Here is a 25,019-nt window from a genome sequence, read left to right on the forward strand (position 1 = left end):
GCACATATGGTGATTTGGTGTCATACTGCACATATTTCTGTATCATAATAAACAAAATACTTGTATCTTGTTAAATTAATAAATCAAGTAGATTTTGTAGTTGTGTTTTAGTAACTGGATAAAATATAATTTAAAATCTGGCTTGTTACCAATATTTATCAGTGATGAAAAATTACAGATTAGTCTGTGTTTCTATAATCAGAACATTTACACAATGGATATATTGTTACAGTTGTTGTTTTAGTTCTGATGATTACTCAGTATGTCTATTGCAATTTTCTCATTTACAGCTGTTATTGAGCTCCATGTGTAATAGATGGAATTACTGTGTCTACCATTTATTTAATGAATAGCCTACAGAAACATTAGTGTTAATAATATTATCCACTTAATGTACATAACAGTTTATAATATGGATAGATGAATAATGTGTTGCACTATTTAAGTTTTATCGGAATAAGATAAATAGTTCTAGTGCATTTTTGTTCGTAAATGCGATGTTAGAGTCATCTGGGGGATTTAACAAAAGTCAATTCTAAGCAAAGTGATTGCAACTAGTCTGTTATCTAATATATAAATAAAATGGTTTAGACTTAAAGGTCTTTTTTGGGGGGGTGGGATTTGAACCAAGAGGAAATTTTTCATTTTAAAATAAGTGAGAGTGTCAGCTGTTCAAGTTTGTTCTTGATGGGGGATATTCTGCTAATAAGGAGAATTGGATTGGAAAACTAAAAATTTGGTTTCTTTGCTCAGTAGAAAGGAAGTGTACATGAGACACATATATTAAACAGAATTAGCTAAGTTTACCAATTTGATAAATATGACATGCATCTCTGATTAAATAGCAAAAATAGCAGCCTGTATAGTAAGCAAAGTCAGGCCTTGTCCAATGCAGGCAGCTTCCTCCTCTTGCTCTTTATCTGCTTTTTTGGATTAGAGCAATGTAGAAAAGTTTGATTTTCTAAGACTAAGAGGAAAATATTCCCCCTACCTCCATTTTGATAGGCAAAGGTAAATAACCTATTAGACCAACTTGTAGTTAGACAAGGCTTATGTGTCCTAAAGCTAGGCTGACCTTGCCTAGTGGCTCTGGGTGGTCTTGTAAGGGACAGACCCACGGCTGTTGTAGCCCAATGTATTTTGGGTTAGTTGTCCCCACACCCCCAAAATGTTCCTTAGGGCAGACAAGCTGTGCAGACCAGTGAGTCTTTGCTGCTGAAGTTATACAGATTATATTGTTTAACTCCACAGATCTCAGAGGAAATCTGAGAGATGTTGGCATATTCAGTTGTGAATTTTAATACGTTCTTTAATTATAGTTTTAACTCTGTGGTAAATGGTTTAAACTGAGTCTGTACAGAAAATAGTCTATGCATTTATGTACATCTGAGAGGTTCTTCTAAATAAAATACCTACCAAGTCCTCCTACCATAAGACTTATGTCCTTATAGCTGTGTATCCATAAATTCCTTAGCATTACCAATACTTTGTTATTTAAACACTCTCCATTCTGAGCTACGTTGTAGTGCAGGGATTCATGAGCAGTGAATGCCAGCATTTCAGGACCACCAGAGGACTGCAGAGAGCTCCCTGGTATTTTAACTCTAGTTCCCCAAAGATAATTGGTGTTTCAGAGAAGGTAAAATGTGTGCATCGAATACACATACTCTTCTTCTGGCCAGTTGTACAGTGTTGTGATTTTATTCCTTAAAAGAACATTATGTGTTACTGATTTGGGACTATCTGTAATTGTTTTGCAATGTGAAGTAATATTATCCGCTATTATGTGATTATTTTCTCAAAAATACAGAGCTTTCTAAAGTTCTGTAACATATCACACATGAAGAATAGCACAAAATTGATATTTTAGCAGAATAAATAATTTTGGTTTCTTCAATGTTTTATCTGGTTACTCTATCAGTTCTTTCCACAGATTTTTTTCTTCTTCTTTTTTTGCTTACTACAGAAAAATTACATCAAATGCAGGATAACAGAACACTGTCAAACTAAGAAGGTTTTATATGGACAGCATTAGACAGGAGCAGAAAGATCCAGTGCGCTAATAGGCACGCTCACATGAGCTACCTAGTCCATTGACAGTTCTTTCCTTTGTTCTCTCTCTCGACCCACTTTCTGCCAGTGATTTGTGACATATTTTGTAAGAGATCAAATAAGCCCTTGACACCTGATTGCAATGTAGTGCTTGTTTACAGTTGCATTTTTGAAGGACCTCTAGACAAGATGGAAGGTTTAACTTAAAGTAATTAAATTTGCATCTACTCTGTGACAGGAATTTTCTTATGTGTGTATCCTGTTGAGCAACTTTTACTGTAATTGGCCATGAAGTACCAAAAGAAGGATCCAGGTAGACAAAATCATTGTTGCCTACTACTAAAATCTGTCATGGTATTTCTTAAGGACTGGCTTGTACTTGGCTTGTGCCATGTTCTTTGAAATACAGTAATGCCTACTTTTCTTTTTTTTTCCTGTTTTTTTTAATGTGGACCCTGACTTGAAACACAAATTAAGCTGAACTTGATGAATAGCATTTTCTATTCACATTTTAAAAGCTAAATATCTATTTTATAGCTTCTTGGAATTCAACATGATTAATTCATATCTGTTTTTATGGTATATTTTGGCCAGATTGATATTCCTGAATTTCCTCTGATGAGTGAGATTTGAAGTAACATACCAGGATGTTCACCTTATGCAAACTGAAGTGGTTTTATGAGGACCGAGAATTATTTGTATCTTGCATGACCTGTCCTTATGGCTACTTTTGAGTACAGTGTAGGTTAGAAGAAGTTATTTTCAGCCTACTGACTACAAGCAAGATTAATAGCTTTTGAAAGGGCTGTAATGAAAGGCTGACCCAACTGGCTTTTGTATTATACCTTGTTTATCCTGCTCTCATCTCTATCACCTTTGGGCTACAACAAAATGTAATTTATGTTAGCAGTGCTTCATTGAAGGTGAAAGGTCACATTTTTAATGAGGGTAACCCTGATTGGGATTCAGGTTTTAAAATGTGTGGTAGAGTACAGTGAACAAAGTCTATGTAAAGAAAATGATTGCAGAAGGGGGTGAGAAAACATTATTTGGGGGGGAAATAAGACCATTTTCAACTAGCAGAAGTTAAAGAGTTATGAAAAGGGATTTAACAAAGTACCAGCAATGTGATGCTCAGTTTTAATAAACCTTTATAGTTTTGGCCAAATGGTGGGTTCTTTGTACTGATAAAAATACTTTGCAAATCTCTCTCTCTCTCTGTCTCTCTCCCATATCTTTGACTTGAGGCGGGCATAAAGGAAGTGACCACCTGTGCTTGTTCTAGGGAGAACTTGTCTGTATTTGGAACAGTTAACCATAATACCCAAGAGGGTTTGAGTTTTCCCTTTAGGAAGCAAAGTTGCCTTATGTTCATGAGATTGAGCAGTGGTGTCCATTAGTTGTATGCTTTAAAAATGATCCTGCTGGATTTTTGTTGAATGATGTTAATATTAGATGCGCTACATAACTTACAATTTTCTGAAACATGCACTTTCTCATAGAAGCCAAATTTTTTTGAGATAGGTTAAAACTTTAAGAGAATTTTAGTCAGAAGAAGTTTAGCAGGTACCTGGGGAGGTATTAGGGTATAGGCAATGAAGGTAACACAGAGTAGTCAAAAGCTGATTTGAAAGAAGTTCTAGGATTTGGATTTTCAGCATTCAAATACTTACCCTGTGTGACTGGTGCTTGTCATGAATCTTACTCTCGTCTTTCATTTATGTGCGTTGTTTGCAAGGGACAAAGTGCTTCATTTATGTTCAAGAAAGGAATGGGACATACATCAGGGATTTTGAATTCTATTGCCTTTTTATGCGAACAACTTCCAACCTGGGCTTAGTTCAAAGTTTGATATAGAGAAGATTGGTGAAATGAGCCTCTTTGGTTCTTTACAGCCAAATTATCTTTCATGGAGACATAGACTATAAAAATCTGAGTTTTTATATATGTATATATATATTTTTTTTTTTTTTTTTTTTTTACTGTATGTGTAGATTGTGGAACAATAACCACTGAGAAAAACGATAAGGTAAGGCCCATAGGATTCACCTTGTGAATGAAATTTTAGGAAGGCTGCAGGTTAGGCTGTGTAAGAGCTGCAATACTTTGAAGAGGTATTGTGCTGATGTCAGAAACTTTTTTTTCCTGATTTTGGATTGTTTTTTGTGTATTGTGCTGCATCATAACTAAATACTGGATGATGTCCCTTTATGGTAGGAACTTTTTATTCCATGGTGATATGTGAAGCAGTTTATTGAGGCCCTGCTGTAGTTGAGACACTGGGTTTCCTTTCCTTCTCCCCAACACTCCCCACTCCTGTAGCCTTGCTGTGCCATGCCTCTCCATCCTGCTCTCTCCCTTCTTCCATACCACAGCACTCCCCTGTGCCTGGGCTCCTGCTGTCTCTCGGCAAGGAATAGAATCACACTGTGCTTTAAAGCAACATAATGTTGGGATTCCCCTTCTTTTCATCTGTGTCAATAGGTCTTGAACTATTACTGCAAATCTTCAAAATGATTCTTTTAAATTTACACTTGTTTTACATTATTTTATAATTAAGTTTTAGTGTTTAAAGAGAAGAAAGGAATAGAAGTTTTTAAAATTATTAAATATTAATTTTATTCACATTTAACCCTAATTTACATTAAGGATGTTAACTGAAAGGCAGATCTTTTGAATTCAACATTTTCATTTCCTTTTAGCCTCATTGATGAACAGTTAGATCTTGTGATATAAAGTGTCAGGGTCCACTGGGATAGAAGGAATAATTGTGCAGTCCTGTACCTTTTAGAATGATCTGTTTGTGATGCTTACTGTTTCCTAACAAAATAAAACAAACAAACAAAAATCAAATTGAGAAATATTTTGTCTAAACTAAAATGGAGATTTGAAACAAAACTTTTTTTCAAATGACTAGAGTGGCTATCCTGCTTGAGGACTCCGGTGAATCTTCTTGGCTGTCTTAACAGGACTTCTGTGACTTAGAAAGCTACTGGAAAGTATATTAAGGGGCAATATTGGTGATAAAATCTTGTATTACATATGTGATAGACATATATATTACATGCAGGGCTATGAATTTAGGTAAGTACAAAAAAATTGTGCTGCATACAGCTACAACTAGGTGTGAAACTGATTGCTGATGTTTATTTCCTTTCAGAGAATTAAATTAACGTAAATGCACTCAGTATCCTTCTGTTAAAATCTATAATTCTTATGTAGGAGTTCAGGAAACCTAGAATTTATTTCTGTGATCTGAAATTACTTACAGAACCCTGGATAAAAGTTCAGTCTTGGCATTGTATAAACTACTGCAGCCTTTTGGATGCATTCAGTGCTTACACTTGCACAAGTAAAATCCTGCAAATGATACAGGCCTTTGTGCAATGTTTAATAAATCATGGAACTTTGAAGAATCTTTGAGAAGTGGAGCCTGCATGTGACTGAGCAGCAGACATGAATAAGTGTTATCCTCGAGTGTATGTAGCAGACAGTAATAGATGCTTGAACAGACAATATGAGCACTGAATGAATGATGGTAATAACATTAAATATTTACATATAGCAAAAGCATTTTGACAGCAGAAAAGAGACTGTCTCTGCAGTAAGGTGGGTAAACCCCAGTGTGATATAGTACACCTTTCTATAGGACAACTTTTCATTAATAACTAGCAGTGTTTCTCTGTAAGACAGATATTTTGATCTGCTGTCATACAAGACAATTTTCAGGACTTCATTGATGTAATCTCCAAGTGCCAATATCACTCCATACCTACCATAATGCAAAAACACTTACTGAGTTCAGAAAGAAGAATTGGTAATTGGATAATAACAAAATGCATAATATTAACCAAAGTAGATTTTAACCTGTTACCAAAAGCCCAGATTCACTCTACTTTGCCTTACCTCAGTTTTACATTGAAGTTTCCAACACAGGAGCTGTCTGGAGAACTGTGCCCTAAGGAATGTCATACTGTGGCTGTGCCTGAAAGAGTTGATGAAAGTGAGAAGTCGTCCTGCCCGCTCCACTGCTGAGCAGTTTCATGGAAGTAAATCCATTTTATTGATTCTGGAGTTCTTGAAGTGCAGGGTATTTGTTTATGTGCCCTTGTTTTGTTTTTTGAGACAACCGGCAAATTATGATTGTAGAAGAGTTGGTATTCCTTGCACTGGACTTGTTAAAATAGGTGATGCTTAATTCACTCATAATTTTAAAGGGAAATTACTTCATCAGAAGCATAGGATGACAGTTTTTATACTGAGGAACATATGAATTTTGTTAAAGGTTTTTATCCTTCTAAATGCATTTCAAAAACCTTTCACTTATAGGAAAGAAATAAAACAATGGAGACAGTAAATTTATTTTTTTTTTTAATACTGTATGAAACTCGTATTACTGTGATGAGCCTCCTTGCATTTAATGATCTGTCATGTCATGTAATTAAAACAAATTAATACTGAAAATTAATTAAATTGAGTGCTATCAAACCACTTTTTCATATATTCATTTTGTTGTCACAGCAAAAGAGATCATAGACCACAATTCTAGAATTTGTTGCTTTAAATCATCTGTAAGGTTGATTTTTGTTTTGTTCCAATATTTTATGGCAAAGATAATTCTTTGGACGTGTATAAGGGAAATTTCTTGTTGAAAAGATGCTTGGCAGTTCCTTTCCTAGCAGTGGCTTTGGCATGGGTATACAGTCAATGTCCATGAGTAATCTAGGTCATTTGAGAATATGAATAACTATGAATATCTGGAATATCTAAGGCCTATGACCAGTTGAGCTTTGGTCAGTCAAGCATTTTTTGAGCTATACGGTCTAATACATTTTTACAGCTTTTAAGGAAAGAATCTTGATCCTGTGGAGGAAAGGGCTGGTATATTGCAAGAGGGGAAAAATGTTATATTCCTGCAAATATGTGAACAATATGCTTTGCAAAAGGAATGTGACAAAAATTTAATGTGATGTTTTCTTTTCTTGGAGGCATTTTTCTTTGAGGGAAAAAATTTTGCAGGTGATGGCTGTTCTGAGGAGCATTCCTCTGTGGCTGTAAAATTGATGTGGGCTACAGAGCTAGAATGTTGATAACTTGATGCCAGTGGATGTGAGCTGAGATGTTTTGAGTGGGGAATGCACTGAAGATAAACCCAAGTGAGCTCATTTCCCTGTCTAAAACTTGAACCATATTCCATGTTTGTTTCTTGAATATCAAGAACTGGAAATTATGCAGCATTTAAATTTCAGATTGAATCTGGAATCTAGTATGGGAGCATGCCCCTGGCTTTTCAGAGGACATGTCAGGATCCTTAAGAAACAATGCCTGTTTTGGAGATGATCATATATGTGTGTTTTTCAAGGCAGCTACTAGTTTGTTGTCTTTTTGGATTAAAACTTCTAACATGCTGATCAGGAGTTACTCTAGTTTAAATGCTTTTTCTTTCTAACACAGCCTGTGTGTTATAAGTAAGGAAGTGTTCTTGTAAAAACAATAAAACAGCAGGTTCTTAAAAGCTTGAACAAGAATACTTCAGTGACCATCAGACTTTGGACTTTTTTGTTCATTGCTGTGGTAAACAGGGGGTTACACTTGGTTTTTTGCTGTTGATGCTGCCTTCTTTGTATTGTGGTCTCTACAATTCCTCACCATTTCTCATTGCTTTGTATCAGCACATCCTCCCTCCTGTCTGCTCATTTGAGCTTTCCAAGGTGTCAGAGCAGTGACAGTGCTCCAGAAAGTACAAGTACTTCCTTTGAATCTAGAAGAGCAATTTGTGAATCCATGAGCAGAGTTCTATCTGACACATAAGAAACAAGTTTGTCTTCCTTTTTTAACTTCATATTTAAAGTAAGGGACAACGTTGATTCTTGTGGCAGCAGTTTAGGTCCTAAAGTAGGATATAGGTTCAAATACTTAAAGTGTGTTTACAGTAAAAGTTTCCAAACTTGGAGCTACAGTGTGCTGACCACTCACTGAGTGAAACTTCTCCCATTTGTATTTCTAAGGGCTTTTAGAACTAAATTTGGATTTCTAAGGACTTTTTAGCAGTATTTATATACTTCACATCAGATCTGTTTGCCTAATATAATAGAAGGTTTAGTCCATGCAGTCGTATTGTGCTAATCTAAACATCAAAATGAGAATTTTAGGTTCAGAAACTTCTTTCATCACACATAATTTCAGGGTTTACTGATGCACATACATAACTGAATAAGAGTCTGTGTTCATCATATAACCTTCTAGACCATGTGCTGGTCAGGACCTGAGAACATACAAAACTTGGCTGAAGTTGTATATTTCTATTTCACTGAGTTTGTGGTGGGGAAATGAATTAGACAAGCTGCAACTGTCAGTCTGTTGCAGCCTGAATAATGTTTTCACAAGCAGTGTTTAAAAGCTGTTATTCCTCCTCTTCATTCTTGCTCCTCTTCATTCTTGTGGCTTCAGAATTTGGAGAAATCATTTTTAAAGCAACTTCTAAGCATCTTGTGATCCAAGTTACATTTCAATAAAAACAGACATTTGGTGTTCTCATGTAACAGTAAGTCTGCCTGGTGTGGATTTTTCTTTTTTTTTCCTTGTTTTGTATTGTGCAGTTCTACATACGCTAATTTACATTATTTTTGCTTAGTTTAATGAAGCACATGAAATTGGGAGTCATGAGATTTGAGTCATGGCAATTTAATGCCAGTAATAGGAAGCAACTTGGTTGAGGGTGATTTTCTGCTGAAATTAGTACCATAAAGTATTAATATATTGCTATTTGTATCATGATGATAGATGTGGGGTTCAGATGTAGCATTTTTAATTTATTCATCAATATATATAGAGTGTCCATAAATAAATGCTGTCCACATGCTAAATGGCTAGAGAACATAGACATTTTCTTCCCTTTTCCTGTAAAAATGTTGTGAAATAAAAATGTAGGGACTAATGACAGGGATTCTACTAGCATCCTTTTTTGTAATCTATGGTTTTAACTTGATCTAAGCATGTAAGTGAATCTTTTTACTTGGTAGACAATTGTGCTGGTATTCACACATTAATTTATACTCATCGTGAAATGTAATTTAAACTCTTTGTGGTTTTTCATGAGCGAAGTTGTGCTGCAGAGTTTAGTTTGTTTGCATGAACTTCAACACTGAGCTGCAGAATAGACCCAGGGTAACGGAGATGGGGGTGGCTGTAACTCCATTGTAGTGACAATAAATATCATGGCAGGAGTATACGAAGTGTTGACATGCAAGGAAGGGAAGGAAGAATGTGCAAGTTTGCATCTCTAGAACACTCTACTAAACTGTGAAAGCACTTCAGATAAAAATAGTAATGGTGAGTGTCCATTCGAAGTGGAGGGGGATATAAAAATAAAAAAATTAGTTGATGGAATATTTTCCTAAAATCAATGACAAAAACTATCCGAAGTATGCAGTGCATAGCATTGGCTTTAAGATACACTGGCTTGGGCTGTAAGAGCAGGCTGTAACAGAACTGTGTGTAAAGTGCTCCCAGCTATTCAGGTGCGTGTGTCAGGTGTAAAGCGAGCAGAGTCCAGCTGTCTATCTGTCTCTCTCCTGGGGAGCCCGCAGTGCCGGGTGTCCCTGGCAGGGAGGGACGCTGATCTCTGTGGTGTGTGGGCTGGAGCCCAGTCAGATTGTGGAGTTGCTCTGCTGTCCCTGTTATAGCTTAGTCCGGTTTCGGAGCTGGTGTGCTCTCCCTGTTATAACTCAGTCCAGTTTCGGAGCTGGTGTTCTGTCCCTGTTACAGCTCAGTTCGGTTTCAGAGTTGCTCTGCTGTCCCTGTTATAGCTCAGTCCGGTTTCGGAGTTGCTCTGCTGTCCCTGTTACAGCTCAGTCCGGTTTCGGAGTTGGTGTGCTGTCCCTGTTATAGGTCAGTCCGGTTTCAGAGCTGATGTGCTGTCCCTGCTGTAACTCAGTCCCATTTCAGAGCTGATGTGCTGTCCCTGCTGTAGCTCAGTCCGGTTTCGGAGTTGGTGTGCTGTCCCTGTTACAGCTCAGTCCGGTTTCACAGCCGGTGTGCTGTCCCTGTTACAGCTCAGTCCGGTTTCACAGCTGGTGTGCTGTCCCTGCTGTAACTCAGTCCCATTTCAGAGCTGATATGCTGTCCCTGCTGTAGCTCAGTCCGGTTTCGGAGCTGCTCTGCTGTCCCTGTTATATCTCAGTCCGGTTTCACAGCCGGTGTGCTGTCCCTGTTACAGCTCAGTCCGGTTTCGGAGCTGCTCTGCTGTCCCTGCTGAGGTTCAGTGTCACTAGGTGGCACTGGAACATCGCCCGTGCCCGCACCGCCGCGCCTGCACTGCCGGGCGTCAGGGAAATTGTTTTATTGGTAAAGGGCATAGTGTAATATATTCATCTCCATCCCAGGCAGCCATTTAATGCCCTGAAACATGCCCTCTCACAGCTCTGGCCTGTTGACTGCGCTTATTTGGTGTAATAATTAGCAGAATTTCTCACTAACAGCGGTACTTACTAACACCTCACATTTTGCTCTGTGTTTTTGTACGTGATGGATTGTGCATTCTATGAATAAAGTTAAGCGGGTCACAGCCTAAGCCCTGTACAACACAGCTATTTTCTGCACAATAGTTCTGAATAGATATATATTAACTCCTTTTTAATCCCCGTGGTGTGTAATGCAAACAAATTCGAGTCTTTTTGTAATAGGCTATTGAAAACTTGTAAGCACAGAACACTTAACTTGTCAACTTAAAGAACAAAAAAAGAGAAATGGAATGAGGAGCTACAGAAATTCGAGTACAGTATCTTTTGCCAATGGCAGCCTTTAGGAGCCTGTTCTAGTCCTTCATGAGGTTTGGTAGAGATGAATGTACATGGTTCTAGAGGAACAATTCCTGTATGCATGTTAAAGGTGATCTCTCTGCTCTCATGATGTTCAAAGTTCATCAGTATGAAAGGAAAAGTAGGAATTCTGAGGTAAACTGTTTTTTGGTTTTTTTTGCACTTTCCTAGCTGGAAATTATTTTGCTTAAAATTCTTGTGATGGAAATAAAAAGAAAAGGTTCCTGAATAAATTCTGTGGGTAGGGATCCTCATCATGGTTCTTTCCAAATGTAGGGCCTGATAAAGTTAAGGGTTCCCAAAATTATCAAGTAACTGTAGTCTTTTTTCAGTTAAACTCCTAAGTAAAAAATTAATGGAATTCTTATATAATGAATTAACTTAACTAACAGTAGTTTGGAAGTTCAGCTCTGCATGGAGACTATCAAGCCTTTGTCATTAGTTTAGTTGGGAATTGCAGCATATGTAGTGCCAAATGTGGGTCATAAGCTCCTGCAGTTATCTGTTATTTAATTTTAAAATCCTCCCTTGGAATATTTTTTTAAATCCTACATTTTTATTTTTTTTTTTTTTTTTTTTTTCATTCAGCCCTTCTTGAATTCTAGTTACTGCTGAAGCAATTCCATTGTAGAAGGGGAAGTAATTCAGCATGTTAAGCCAGCAAATAGAACAAAGGTGGGTCTGGCAGCTTTCTCTTAGTGTCAGTTCCTTGCCCTCAGCCTCCCTTATTAATGCAACTGAGCTGCTGTCACTCAGATGGTTTTAACACAGATATGCAGGCTACGTGTCAGAAAGGGTGGCCTAGATTTTTGAATTGCAGGTTGAGAGTACCCCAACATACAAAACCACTGTATCAAGTTATAAATGGTTGACTCCAGTCCTTGTAGACAGTCTGAAGTAAGTGAAATTTATTTATTGTTGTCTTTGACATATCCTTTAAGGAAGCAGGAGAATTTAGATCTTAAGGTGTCTGCAGTATTTTCAGCTGGATGGAGACTTTCCTGTGTGCATTTATTTTTATGATAGTTCCGAACAATCCTTCTCTTTGTCAAGTTGTACTTCCACGTTAGTGTTATTTTTTGTGTTCTTGTATGTCTTTATATAAAGGGTTTTATGTTTTCTCACTGTTCCTTCACTTGTCCTAATTGATTGTGGGCTTTTTGATAATGTTCTTATATATCCTACACAGATATTTACTTAAAAATGCAATCAGAAGCTATTTTGTGCTTTTTCTTTACTGGGTCATTTAATGGATTCAATTTTGATTGTCACCACACAGTTCATTAAACATGTCTGTATTTTCCTATCAGCCTGCTACAGCTTTAGCAGGTTGTGGATCGGTATGGCTCCCCCTCTTCTTCCTTTGTTTTGACAACCAATCCAAGCCATTCTAGAGTGAGTTACTACTCTTGGTAGGAATTGTTTATTTATTAAATTTGGCAGAAGAAACATGCAGTAGTGCAAGTCTAGGATATTTTGTCAGCAGAAAGGAGCAAGTAGGGCAAAGGAGAGTTGAAATGGTTGAAATCTGGAATGGTCCTCTGTGTGCCAGCCTCTCTTTTTCACCTTCACAAATCCAGCCTGTATTTGAGAATAGCATGGAGATGGGAAGAGATGATTTTGAAAAGATTTATTACTGTACTACCTCACATTCTCAAAATAATGGGCAGAGGTAGCAGCAGGACTATTTAGAATCTTAAACCAGTTAGGAATGTGAGTGTATGGGATGAAAGGACAGGCAAGAGTTTTCCCTGAACAAATGTCCAAGGAAGAGTTAAGAAGTCATTTTTGTGCATTTCCAATCTAGTTGAGTAGTACTGCTCTGCAAAATTATATCTGAACATTGTAAGTGAGGGGGAGAGTTAATGAGAAATAAGGTAGGTATATGCAAATAATAGAAAGGAAAACTGGAAATTAAGTATTGACCTTTTCATAAGTCAGAATAGCTTTATTAAAACAGCATTATTTAAAAAGGTGTGAGTTCTTAAGTTTGCTCAATAAATGTATTCTTAAGCAAAATGTCGATTTGCATTATGAAATTCGCTTGGATTTGGTGCAAAGAAAATGACTTAACAGAGATTTACTTCTTTCACAGCACATCAGTGTTCCCTTGTATTTTATCTCTTAGTATACCCCAACACTGTTTATGTTGTGCAAAGATGGCTTAAAAATAAAATGTGAGTAAACTTTCTTTTAGCTGTGGTTCTTTAACCTTATGATAGTACTGTAAATGTTCTCAGTACTCTGAAATACAGATTCCAGCTAAGTCCAGTTTTTTTTGAATTGTGAGGCAGAAGAGAATTTCTAACACCAAGGTCTCCTGGTTCACTGACCACTGGTGACTGGCAAAATGATTAATCAAAACCAAACTGAGGAACGAAATGCATCAGACTTTCAGTCAGTGTGGTTCTGATGCCTCCAGGTTATTTGGTTAGGCTGTATGTGCAGAACTTCTTAAAAAAATATGAATGATTCTTTGAAGTCTGATGCTCTAAACAGTTTGGGAACCACTCATTTAGGAAAACTTTCAAACTTGATATAAGAAAAAATTCCCACAAGGGAGAATGCAGGTTTCACAGGGGTCTCTCCTCCAATGCCTAATTATCCTTTCTTTTCAATTGTGCTCCCTGTTTCTGGTCTGAACTTGTCCAGCATTTCAGACCCTGAATTTTGCTAATTGTTGCCTGCCAACTTAATGTGTAGATGTTAGGTTTTTGTTCCCCATGTGACTTATTTCAGAGACTCTGAACAAAACAAAGCCTTCAAACTTCAAAATTAATCAAGTCTGAATTGTTCACTGTGAGGTGTTTCTTTATATTACTTTTGTTGAACCTCCTCCCCCCTTTTTTCAGCAAACTATACAGCAATATATTTCTTTAATTTATACCCCAAAATTCAATCCAACGGTATTTCATTAATAGTTGTCTTATTGTGGAGTCAACAACTGTAGTATTTAGGTTTCTGAGTGAGTGTTTCTATCATTTGACTGACAGTGTAGTGCATGTCAAGTTAGGAAATTAGTGTGTAATAAATACAAGCCAGTGTCTGAGCATTTATTACACAGGTCACTCTTACAAATCATAGAATCACAAAATCCCAGGTTGTAAGGAGATCTCAATTGTTTTCTGGTCCAGTTGTGTAAAATGTTACAAATTGCACTTCATCTCACCAAATGCACTCATACTAATTTTGTTATGTATTGTAACTATATTAACACTGTTCTCCTGTGTCTTCAAAAATGACATTTCAGTTGTGCTGTTTTGGAAAAATGTTGAGAGTGAATTCATTGTAACCATGATTATGCATCAGTAATTAGATGGTTACCTTTAAATTGTTTAAATTGTTTTGGGGAGAGGAGGGAGAATTCCACAAAGCTTCTGCTCAAGAACTTCTCTGGTGAGAAATGTTGGAAGGAAAATTTGAGTTTATCATGTCCTTGAAAAGGGCAAAGCACAAAGATGGAAGAGCAGAGGCAAGAAGCACGAGGCAAGAAGTCTAGTGCTGCTTCTGCAGCCAAAGCCCAGGGAACTGGCATAGCCCTTCCTTCGGTGCGTTCTTTTGACAGTGATTTTGTTAATTGTGACACGTATTCTCAAGAATTTTATTGTAAATTACTCCTTTAAAATACACCAACTGTGTGCCTGGTGAAATGTGACTAACAGAAGAGTGTTGCTGGAATATATTTCCTTTTACGTGTAAGGCTTTAAACCACCTTCCTGGCTTTTCACTCTGCAGTGAAGAATACAGTTATGCATTCTGCAAATATGTACATACCATATCTTGGAAGGCTGTGAAGGTCTTCAGATTTCACCAACTTTGTAGGTGCTTTTAGACTTTCATAGTGCTTATTGTGCTAATAAAATCTCTGGAAAATAATTTGGTTCTGTAAAAAATACCGAGAATCAACAATTTTGTAATGGCCTGCAAAGATGTTCAAATACTGTGTAATGGGCATGACAGTTACAGTGTGTGAAATTTAATGCTCTAGCTCCTTATTGATCTTCCTTGTAGCTGACTGCATGGCACATGCATTTGCACTTAACACCTGCTCTTTCTACATTAGCACTATCTTCTGCAGTGTCACCAAGGGCAGGTTAGAAGCTGCATTTGATGCAAAACTGAACTATTTAAGGAAATATCTATATTTTTTTCATATCCTTTTTACTTTGCTTTTGTCTGCTTTATCTTGTGGGTGATATTTTAATGCTTGGAGTTTTTTCCCCCTTTTTTAAAGTGTTCTTGTTAGACATTGGTTGCTTCTACCATTACTTATCAATATATGTAGAGACCAGCAATCCTGCCAGGCTTGTTATTTTCTGGAAATGATTAAAAGCTGCAAGAAAATTTATTTTATCTTTGGTTTTGCTGGTAATTCTGTAAAACTATTAATGTGACCTGCCAGTGTTTGTATTGGAAAGTTCTTTGTCTGTATCTACAGAAGTTATGTTGCAAAGGCTCTGCGTCTGCATTTCAAGCTGTAAGCCCTTGGGTTTCAGTCTGGAGGTCTTCAGTCTGTTCCGTGGTTGTTGGTCAGTGTGTTTGTTCTTACTTTGCTACATTAATTAGATATTGAATCCCAGTGAGGTTTGTGCAATTCCACATTGCAGATATGCAGTATTTCCTCAAGTAATGTGGAAATTCTTAATGTTTCTTGAGGCCTTCAGGGAGAAATAGCGCCATGTCAGCATTATTTTCCATTCTTGAACATCATATGCAACTCCTAAGGCTACAGAGATCTAGTGGCACATGTCCTGGTAATAGATTTCCATGGAAGTCAGGAACCATCAGTATCTTCATGTCATTAAAATATCAGATGAACAGCAACACCAAATGTATCGATGTTTCAACATTTACCTTCATTATAGTTTTCATTTTATCTGTCTTTAATCTTTATTGACTCTTTTGTCTGTCAAATACTGTTGCTGAGTATTTCACAACTGGTCAAACCACCTTGATTTCTTGGACTTGGTGTGGGGGGGGTGTTTTTGCTAAATCCTGCAGAATCAGTTACTGGTAAAAGTCACTAAGGTTTCTGTCTGCTGATTCTTTGGAGGTGAGTTGGTTAGGAATTGTTAGATTAAGAAATCTGGTCTCAGAATCTCTTTGCTTTTAGAAACTGTGCAAAGAATGACATGCAGATGTGCCTCAGTGTCCTTAAGTATTCATAAGGATTTACAGCCATATTGAGCTAAACACTGTCTGAAGTGTTTTCTGAAGTGCAGGTATGATCTTGTGTCCATATGTATAAGAAGAAACTGGAGATCTGATTAAAATGTGATAATTTTAAAGTTTGCATGTTCTTCTCTCCTAATACTTGTAGCTGAGCCATTTACTAACTGGCACCTGCTGCAAGAGGGTGCACAAATGCTAGGAAGGAATAAAATGTGGATGATGTTATCAAGGTGCTTGCAGTGATGGTAGAAGAAGTTTATTCAGAATTATACAGAGAGGCCTTAGGGACATTTTGACAGCCCAGTGTCTGTGTTTGAACTATTTATTACTTCATATTTTTATTATGATTACTTACAGTGCTAATCCATGTGTGACAAATCTACACTCAGCTAGGTAAGGAAATTGCCAGTTCTGTTCCATTAACAGCCACTGGCCAAAGGAACAATGTTCCTGTAGGTTAAAACAACAATTAAGGGGCCCTTAACACTTCAAGGTGGGGAAAGAGGGGATACTGGCAGCAGACATTTTTCACACATTGCTAAGCTGCTTCAATGCATAAATTAACTCTTAGTTCAGTTACATCAGTTGAGTGTGTTGTGCATATGCATGACTGGTCTGTGTGTGTGTGAACCAAAACCTGGGCCTGTTGATTTATGAGAAAGGGTAAGAGAGGTTGAAATTAGTAAGCAAAGCCAAACAGTACCTTTGGAGCAGAGAATATCAGACAGTCTTTGAGACAGCTACTCACAGATTTTTTTACTCTATGTAATTTTTTTCATGCCCAGGTCACTTGAACTGCATTTTGTTACTTCTGTAGCTGGACCCATTTGTTCAGTGGAAGAACAGGATTCATTGTGATTATATTAAATAACAAGTATCATTTATTGCAGTATAATTAGCAAGTGGATATGTAGGGCATGTAATACTGCTAGATCATTGTAGATTTTAAAAATATGAGTTTACATAGAATAATAATAGTAATGATAATGCCTATTTTTGTCCTTAATATAAAAATGTTTTTGACTTATATTGGGGGGCAGGGAGGGCAGCTTGTAGTATGCAAAGTGTGGTACAGTATGGTCTACAGTATATGTCTACCAGTATTTCCAGTGTTTTTGGGAGACTGTATTGTAGAATGTGGCACAGACAAGGTTTTTGGTAAGTCTTGAGTGTAATGAAGAGTAGACTAGCAATATAACATTTTCATGTCAGTAAATGGTGCTGTAAAAATGGCCAGTCCCTTACTATCTTTTGATGTAGAGTTTACAGAAATAATTTGAAGAAAAAAAATCCTGAAATCTAATATATGTGATAATGGAGAAATAAAAGCTGTAATGGTACATTTAGGATGTATTTTTTATTACTCTAGGTTCATTTCTTACATAACTTATTTTAGTGAACCACTTGAATGATCTTGGTAACTATGAAGTTTTAATAGCTAACACTTGGAAAACCTTGTAGTTTAAACAAATGTCAACTTCAAAATCACATTCCTTCCTTAAGAAGCTATCCCAATTTTATTTTTTATAAAACACCCTAAGATGTGAAAGGTTGTTAGGAGGTAATGTTTTGGAACTTCCTGTAAAATGGTGGCTTTTTTCTTGATGGGGTCTTAGTATTGTGTCACAAAATTGTTGCTATATGTTTAATCTTCCTCCTTATGAAATTGTTTATTAAGCATTTCAGAGCACTAACCCTTTTCTTCATGCAGGATTTGAAAGAAAACCATGTTTTATTAGAGTTGATTTTAAAAAAGAGAGTGAAAGGGAAACACAGGACCTAACAGGCATTCCTATGTGGGTAAAAAGGGTAATAGGAAGGAGAGATTTTTGAGGAAGCAAAGGTTTTCATCTGAACTGTGATTCAGATCTTTCTTTCATGACAACAGGCATTCTCAGGCATTCTAAACCTGGTAACCTTTTAGAAAACAAAAGACTGCTGGGAAAAACTGTTGGAAAAGGAGATGATACTTTCTTTTGCTTTGAATAGTGGCTCTTTTTTAAAGATCTATCCCTGAAATTTCTGCAAAAACATTGGATTGCATTAAAACAAAAAAAAAAAAAAAAAAATAGAGTGTTTTACTAGTTCTGGTAGTCTCAGAAGTGTAGAAACTGCAGCAGGCAGTCAGCAAACTTTTTAGGATGAGAAAAATGGGCAATGTTTTAAGAACTCCTGATGAAAGGAGTTGAGGCAGAGGGACTGTTGTAGGCTGGGAGTGGAGATGATGTTTCAAAGCTGCTACACCATCCTCTCTGCACCTTCACCTCTTTGCTGTGTTTCTGTTACTTTTCTTGCTCTATTACATACAAGGTATTACTTCTCTTGCCAGGAAAAATAAATAATTACATGTATAGTGATTAAGGGATTCCAATTATTAATATTCCACCTGCTGAATTTTACAACTGTCTTGTTAATAATCTTATTTATTATTAATAAATGAGCAGAGATTAATGTCTGCAGAATGTTCATTGCATGCTCTAAAGCTGGGCATTTGTGTTTCTGATGTTTGTTGCAGGGTCACTTAAAACAGCTCCGGTAACACTCACAACAGCCCACAAAATAAGTATTTGCAGAGGTTTTTGTGTTTCTGAAGGCCCAAGAGGAACACTTAGCAAAGTTTCTAAAGCAGTGCATGGTGATGGGGATGGTGCACATTAGATTGCCTTTCATGTACTGGCATCACTAATGTCTGTGTAAAAATCACATTGTTTTTAAAATCATAAGAAACACAATCTCAGTATATGAATAAACTTTTACACTGTTGATAATTTTTAAAATTTGAAAAATCAGATTTAGGAAAGTGCTCTTTAAGAACCCTGATACCTTCAAGTAGGGGCATTTCTTTAGATTTTATTTAGGGGGTTATGTGTTCGAAGAGCCAATAAACAGTGCTTATGTAACACTGCTTAGACTTTCACATCAGCTGGTGTAGCCAGATACTCAGTTTTTCTTTTTTTCTTTTTTTTTTTTTTCCACTTTTTGGAGGTATTTGTGAGTAGCTTGATGTTTTTGACATCTGTGTGACAGCTTCTTGCATAAGAGATGAGCAGCATGTTCTACCACCCAGCTGTGTGTATTAGTCTGCACATCAAGCTGAAGAGCGGCACTTAGCCAGATCTGACAATCAAATGTGAACTACTACTACCTATACACGAGAGTGCATTTTAATGTTGTGTGCTTTTTGCCAAGAGCCTGATACTTGACAAAGAAATTGTCAGAATCTCTCTTCATCCCACTTTTTTTTTCTTCCCATAAATGTGAGTCCATGTTAAAATATCTTCTATTTTTCCTTGCAGTTTAATATGGTTTATCTTAGAGACAGCAAAGCTAGTCTAATGTTTTCAACAATTTTATGTAATAAAATTCTGGCAAGTGTTTGGTAATAGAGCAGTGTAATTATTTTAGAAAATGCAGGAAATCAGTGTGTCGTTTTCTGCCAACTTAATCTGAAGTTACAATCTGCTGGGTTTCACCAAAACTTCATGTCAACATACCAACAACCTGTCCCCAAAGAAAACCGAGGACATAAAGAAATTACACCAGTAGTTCAGAAATGTCCGTGCTGCTCTTCTCAGGCTTGTTAGGAATTGGTGCTCAGCACGTTGTGAGTGTGGAGATGAGTGAGAGCCACCTGCTCTTACTGTAGTTTGACTGATCTATGAACCCTGAAATCCTCTGCACTTCCACCTGACTTTAAGGCTCTGTCACCTTTCTCAGTGCTTAAATTTGAATAAATGGAATTCATTGTCACAGAATGCACAGTATACTCCATAGTTCAGCTTTCCTTGTTCATGTGTTTGCTGTAAGTCAGGAGTTAGTTAATACATGGGATCGTCATGTTTTCTCTTTCTTTTTAAAATAGTAGTGCCAGAATAACAAAGATCTGTTTTGACCTTGTTTTGAACTTGATTTTATGAGTGTTAGTCATACCTTTTTTTTACTTGCTGTTTGCCTTTGTATTATACCTTTAATATTCTTTTAAAAACAGTATTCCATTCCCATCTGGTCTTTCTCTTACAACATAAAAATATTGAGTTGTTTCTTATGCTAGTGTTTATGTACTTGAAAGTATTGCAATAAAAATAAGAATTTGAATCCTGTTATATATTTAAGAATTATGGCAGATACAGTTTTGTGATCTTTGAGTTGCAAGTAAGTTGAAATTTGTTAATAATCAAAGTAAGAAGCAATTCTTGCAAACTAAAGGAAAGAAGTAGTAGAGGAAACAGTTTATTAATTTTCAAGGCGAGAACTTCCACTGTAATAATTTTTACACTGTGGTTAATCTGTAATTAGTACTGAGTTAGTGTTGAGTTAGTCTGTGAGTAGCTAAGTGTGAGTGGACCTGTGACGGATCAGGATTGTTTGATTCCAGAAATTCTGATGTCATGTTTCACACATCTCTTGGCAAATCATTGACACAATTAATTGTATAGTGCCACAAAAAAATCTATTTTAATTAATAAAAACCTGAAAAATACAGTTTGGAGAGCTATCAGGCTTTTGTCTTAGCAATTTATTAGTGGTCACATTGACTAAATATTGGTAGGGATGCTCTCAGTCTAAACCAGTAATGAAAATGGAGTTGAGAGAACAAGGGGACAGAGAGTTTTTACAGGCAGCTGGTTCTTTGTGCACTCCCAACATCAAACTGCATTTATGGCTGCCTCTGGGATGGCAGTCTTGAGGATTTTAAGTATTGTCAGGCTGTGGGGCTTTGGGGTACAGTAGATTGTGCTTTCCTTTTCTTTCATAAACTATTTCAGGAAATACTTTAGGGAACCCCCAACATTGGGGCTTTTTTAGTGAAGTGGGCTGTTGAGCCATTTGGTGAAATATGAGCTTTGTACCCCTTAGCTGCACAAATTGAAGTAAGAAAGAAAATGGAAAGGAAACAAGAAATTAGTGTGTAGTTATAAAGTAAGCATAGGCTTTAAAACATAAGGCTGAGATGAATTTTGGTCAGCGTAACAACAACTGATTATCTAAAAAAGAACTTGGGAGTAAAAGTACTACTGATCTCTAAAACTACCTAAACTGAAATACTGCTTTGTAAGCAGAGAAGTTCTCTGGTTATTTATTTATTTGTTTTTCCTTACTTAGTTTTCCAATATTGAAGGTAGTAAGAGAAGTAATTGCACCTGGTTTTGCCATTTACAACTACTTTTATACTTCTCTTGGGTTTTAGTCTAATTTTCTGTTTCAATTTTGTCCCTCCAAAACAGAAGAAAAAACTTCTTGAAGAAATTGGAGAGAACAAACTTCCGTATCTGACACCATCCGATGCTGATTTCCACCAGCTGGTAACGTATTTCTTTTAAATCATTTTAAACTAAAATGGCTGTTTGCACTGAACAACAAATAAATCTTCCTTCAAAGAGACACTGTGAAATCTGATATGAAAAAAGGTATCCTGATGGCTGATAATTCCCTTCCAGGTGATGTGAAATAAGATCTCTAGAACTGGAATATTCGCAAATGAGAACTCGGTGAACTAACTTTATTTTTATGTGTGGACCCTTGCTACAAGTAATGTGTAACAGTTAATCACAGTTATTCATGCTTTGTTGAAGCAAAATGCATGTCATTATTCTTTTAATTTAGTTTTTCTGAAGGGTGAAGAGACCTTTATAGCTCACATTTGGCAAAATAGTGGGAATATTAACATAGAAGTTTAAAGTTTAGGAGGCTTAATTCTACTTTCCAGCAATAAGTAATTGTTAATACTTTGCTTACAAAACAAACTATGGAAACTGCAATGCCTCAAATGAAACCAAGCATAAGTAAGATCAGGCCCAGTAGCCATGTGAGTGGTAAATCGAGTGAGTGTATGCTAGAATATAATGAATAAATAGAATTATCTGCATTTATCTTGGATCTTTCTAGATCAGGTACAGAACTCAGGGTCAGTTCAATCAGATCAAATTGGATCATGGTAAGAAAAAAAGCATAAGGAATAACCTGGTGGTTTGAACAGCTCCAGTGACTATGCTCATGTTACACGACACAGGAGTGGTGCCTGCCTTGTGTTGAAATATGGCTCAAAGATGTGCAGATGTAGAAGAGCTGGGAGAATTTGTAAGAGTCATGCAGATGGATTTTATTATTTCTTTTTTCTTTACACAAAAACCCAAACACTTTATTTTCAGTCTTACTGCTCATGAAGAAACTCTTCCCCCTTTTAAGAGTTGGGCAGCTGACTTTTCTCCTTCCTAGTCCTGTTACATCCCCTCCTGTTTGTTGTTCTGTTCTACCTCTGATGCTGCCAAGAGCTGCTGTGCCCAGCATCTTTTTTCTTTTTCACATCTTTGTAAATTCAGCTTCTCATGGAGCTGATGTGAAAAGAGAAAGTGGAGCCAAGGATGCCCAAGTGAGATGTCATTTGCTCAGGGTCACTAACCCCTGAATATAGAAGACAATGGGAACAAGAAAAGCAGTAAAATCCCACCTGTTCAATCCTTAATAATGTTTCGATACATTATTTTTGTGAATATAGAATTATACTTTTTATGTAGTGTTTGTGTGCATGCTAGATATTTTTAAGTATATATACTAATCATAAGCATCACAAACACCTTTTGAAGTCTGTGGTTACTGGAATCACAGCTGTAGAAATTGCCAGTTCCAGGATGCTTAAATGCACTACATCTGGAGAGGAAAAGAAGGGTGAGAGCTTGAAGACAACAAGTTGGTAAAGTAAAATATCGCACACAGTTTAGTTTTATAGTCTGTCTTTCCTGGACAGACCTGCCCTACTCCTTCAAGGATCTACCTCTTATAAAACTATATTCTTTGAACATGTTGAAAAAGTTAGGTAGGATGCAACTAAAAAAATTCTCTTATCCTGTTGGGTATGGAAGTGTACGGCCTGAACAGAAGTAAGAAATTCCATCGCAAGCAAAACTTCCGCTGACATCCTCTTTCAATGTGTTTTTCCTGATAAAGGATTTTGGAAATGGGCCCTGAGCCATAAGCTGAAACAATGTAATGTTTAAAGCCGGTAGAGAACAAAAAAGAGGCTGTAACAAGGTAGTTCACAAATATTTGAAGTACAGACTATCATTTCGTGATGCACATGGCAGTTTGCTTATCAAGGGTCCTTATTGCTGATTCCTAACTTTACTCTGTCATTCAGGTCCATAGGGTGATTCTCTGCTGAGTATCACCATCAGAAATAAAAGCATATTTAAAATCCTGTGTGTAGCATTCACAAGAAGATTTGAGCATCAAATGTGCTCTTTTTTTTTCAGTGCTGTAGTTGCCTGTAATGCTGCCACTTCTTCAGAGTGAACAGTGAGTTGACCTTTAATACTGGCTGTCAGAGTTACAACACAGAGTACATGATTACTGCCCTTCCCCACCCCCCCAAAACAACAAGGTGTCCACTGTGAACCCAGCAGTCATCCCGTGTTCTGATCCTGTAATTCTTTCCTTATGGAGGGCACAGCACAGGCACTGGTTGGGGATTTAAAGAGGACCAGGCTGTTTTCATGTGATGTGTCGGAAATGTGTTTCCACTTCCTGATTTCTTTTGAGATACCTTAATGATAAAATAGTTCTTAAGCATGTGATCTTAAAGCACAACCCAAAGGTAACAGGCCTCTGACTTGGCTGGCAGCAAAATGTGCAAGGCATTACCTCTGCAGTTCAGGAGGGGCATACAAGGTTGTTTCCTTTGTAAAATCTCTGTTCTTCCTTTCTAGTGCGTGTTTTTAGGGATTTAATTGCTTTACGTCATATTGTTATTTCCCTCCTTCTGTTTCTAATAATTGTTTGGAATTTCATGGGTGTGATTAATGACAGAAATCCAGTGCATTTATATTTTCGTACAAATGGTTTATAATATGTAGTATTTCTGACTGTTTAAATATACTATAATAGCATATGTAATGTGTTATGAGTATGTCCAGTATACAGAATAATTTAAAGAAATACTGGGGTACAACTATAGAACTGTCAGAGCTCCTGCTTTCATACAGGGCATTTACATAATGAAAGAAATAATGAAGTAATAGTCATTATATGTCACAACATATCCTGCCATTCTTAAGTAAGTTTATGAAAGAATATTTATGATTCCCATCAGCCTCTACCTTCCCATCTGAGTGCAGCCTATAGCTCCAAATCATAAATTTACAGTTACTGATTTCATTGGCTGTTGTTTTTAAGAATTTTTTTCACTGTTCAAAGGCTGGAGTTACACAACACTGATAGAAACAAAAGGGGCAGTTCAGGACCTCTAAAGGAATCATTTCAGACCTTTGGCAAACTCAGGTGAATTTAGTTTATCAAGTTTGGATTCACTTATTTGAATGAAATGATCCTGTGTTCTGGGGTTGTAGAGGGACCTTCACTGTTTTCAAGCTTTGGTGTTTGAAGCTAAGCATGGAAATGCAATTGTCAGAAATTATTATCTGTAGATACTGTTACAGGGTTGTGTTTTTCCCCCCTCTCTCTAGGAAGCTAGTTTTTGGAACCGTAAGAAAGTATAACAAAAGGAGTTAACTTCACTGTAAAAATTTCACAAGGAATGGTGGCGAGGTTTATAGATAAACCAAGATTTATTATATGTAATCATTATTTTTAAAATAGGCTTCCTTTTATGTTTCCTTTTTAGTAGAAACAAATGATCCTATAAAGCCAGCTCTTCAGTGTTGTAGGATAACACTGCATTATGATGCAAGTCTGTTTTCATGCGTGGAAAACGTGCATACTTACTGTCTGGTTTGTGTTTTTTAAGGGCATGTTCTTTGGATTTTAAAATTAATTTCCTGAAAGGCAGGTTCAAATGAGACTTGGAAGTAGATAGTACTAGTAAAGTGGGTTTGAGTTGTACCAGAAGGAGCTCCCAGATGGATTGTAGGTCAGTGTGGTGTTTTGTGCCGGTGACTTTTATTTGCCTTTTTAAAAGCCCTTTGAATGCAAGCTATTAGACTAATAAAAGTTTTGGCAGATCAGTTTTGTGCATCCATGTGC

General features: G+C 36.7%; 1 protein-coding gene across 3 annotated transcripts in view; it reads left to right on the forward strand.

Annotated features, from left to right (window-relative positions):
- Positions 1-25,019, forward strand: part of FTO (FTO alpha-ketoglutarate dependent dioxygenase) — a 232,504-nt gene that overhangs the window by 17,358 nt on the left and 190,127 nt on the right. For all 3 annotated transcript variants that reach the window (XM_033069392.1, XM_033069391.1, XM_033069393.1), the window contains exon 2: positions 21,269-21,346. Coding sequence is in view for 1 of the 3 variants with exons in the window: in XM_033069391.1 (XP_032925282.1) it covers positions 21,269-21,346 (78 nt within the window). In the remaining 2 variants the exon portion in view is untranslated. The remainder of the gene's footprint in view (positions 1-21,268; positions 21,347-25,019) is intronic.

The sequence above is a fragment of the Catharus ustulatus genome, chromosome 11 (genome assembly GCF_009819885.2).
Source record: "Catharus ustulatus isolate bCatUst1 chromosome 11, bCatUst1.pri.v2, whole genome shotgun sequence".
Taxonomy (NCBI): domain Eukaryota; kingdom Metazoa; phylum Chordata; class Aves; order Passeriformes; family Turdidae; genus Catharus; species Catharus ustulatus.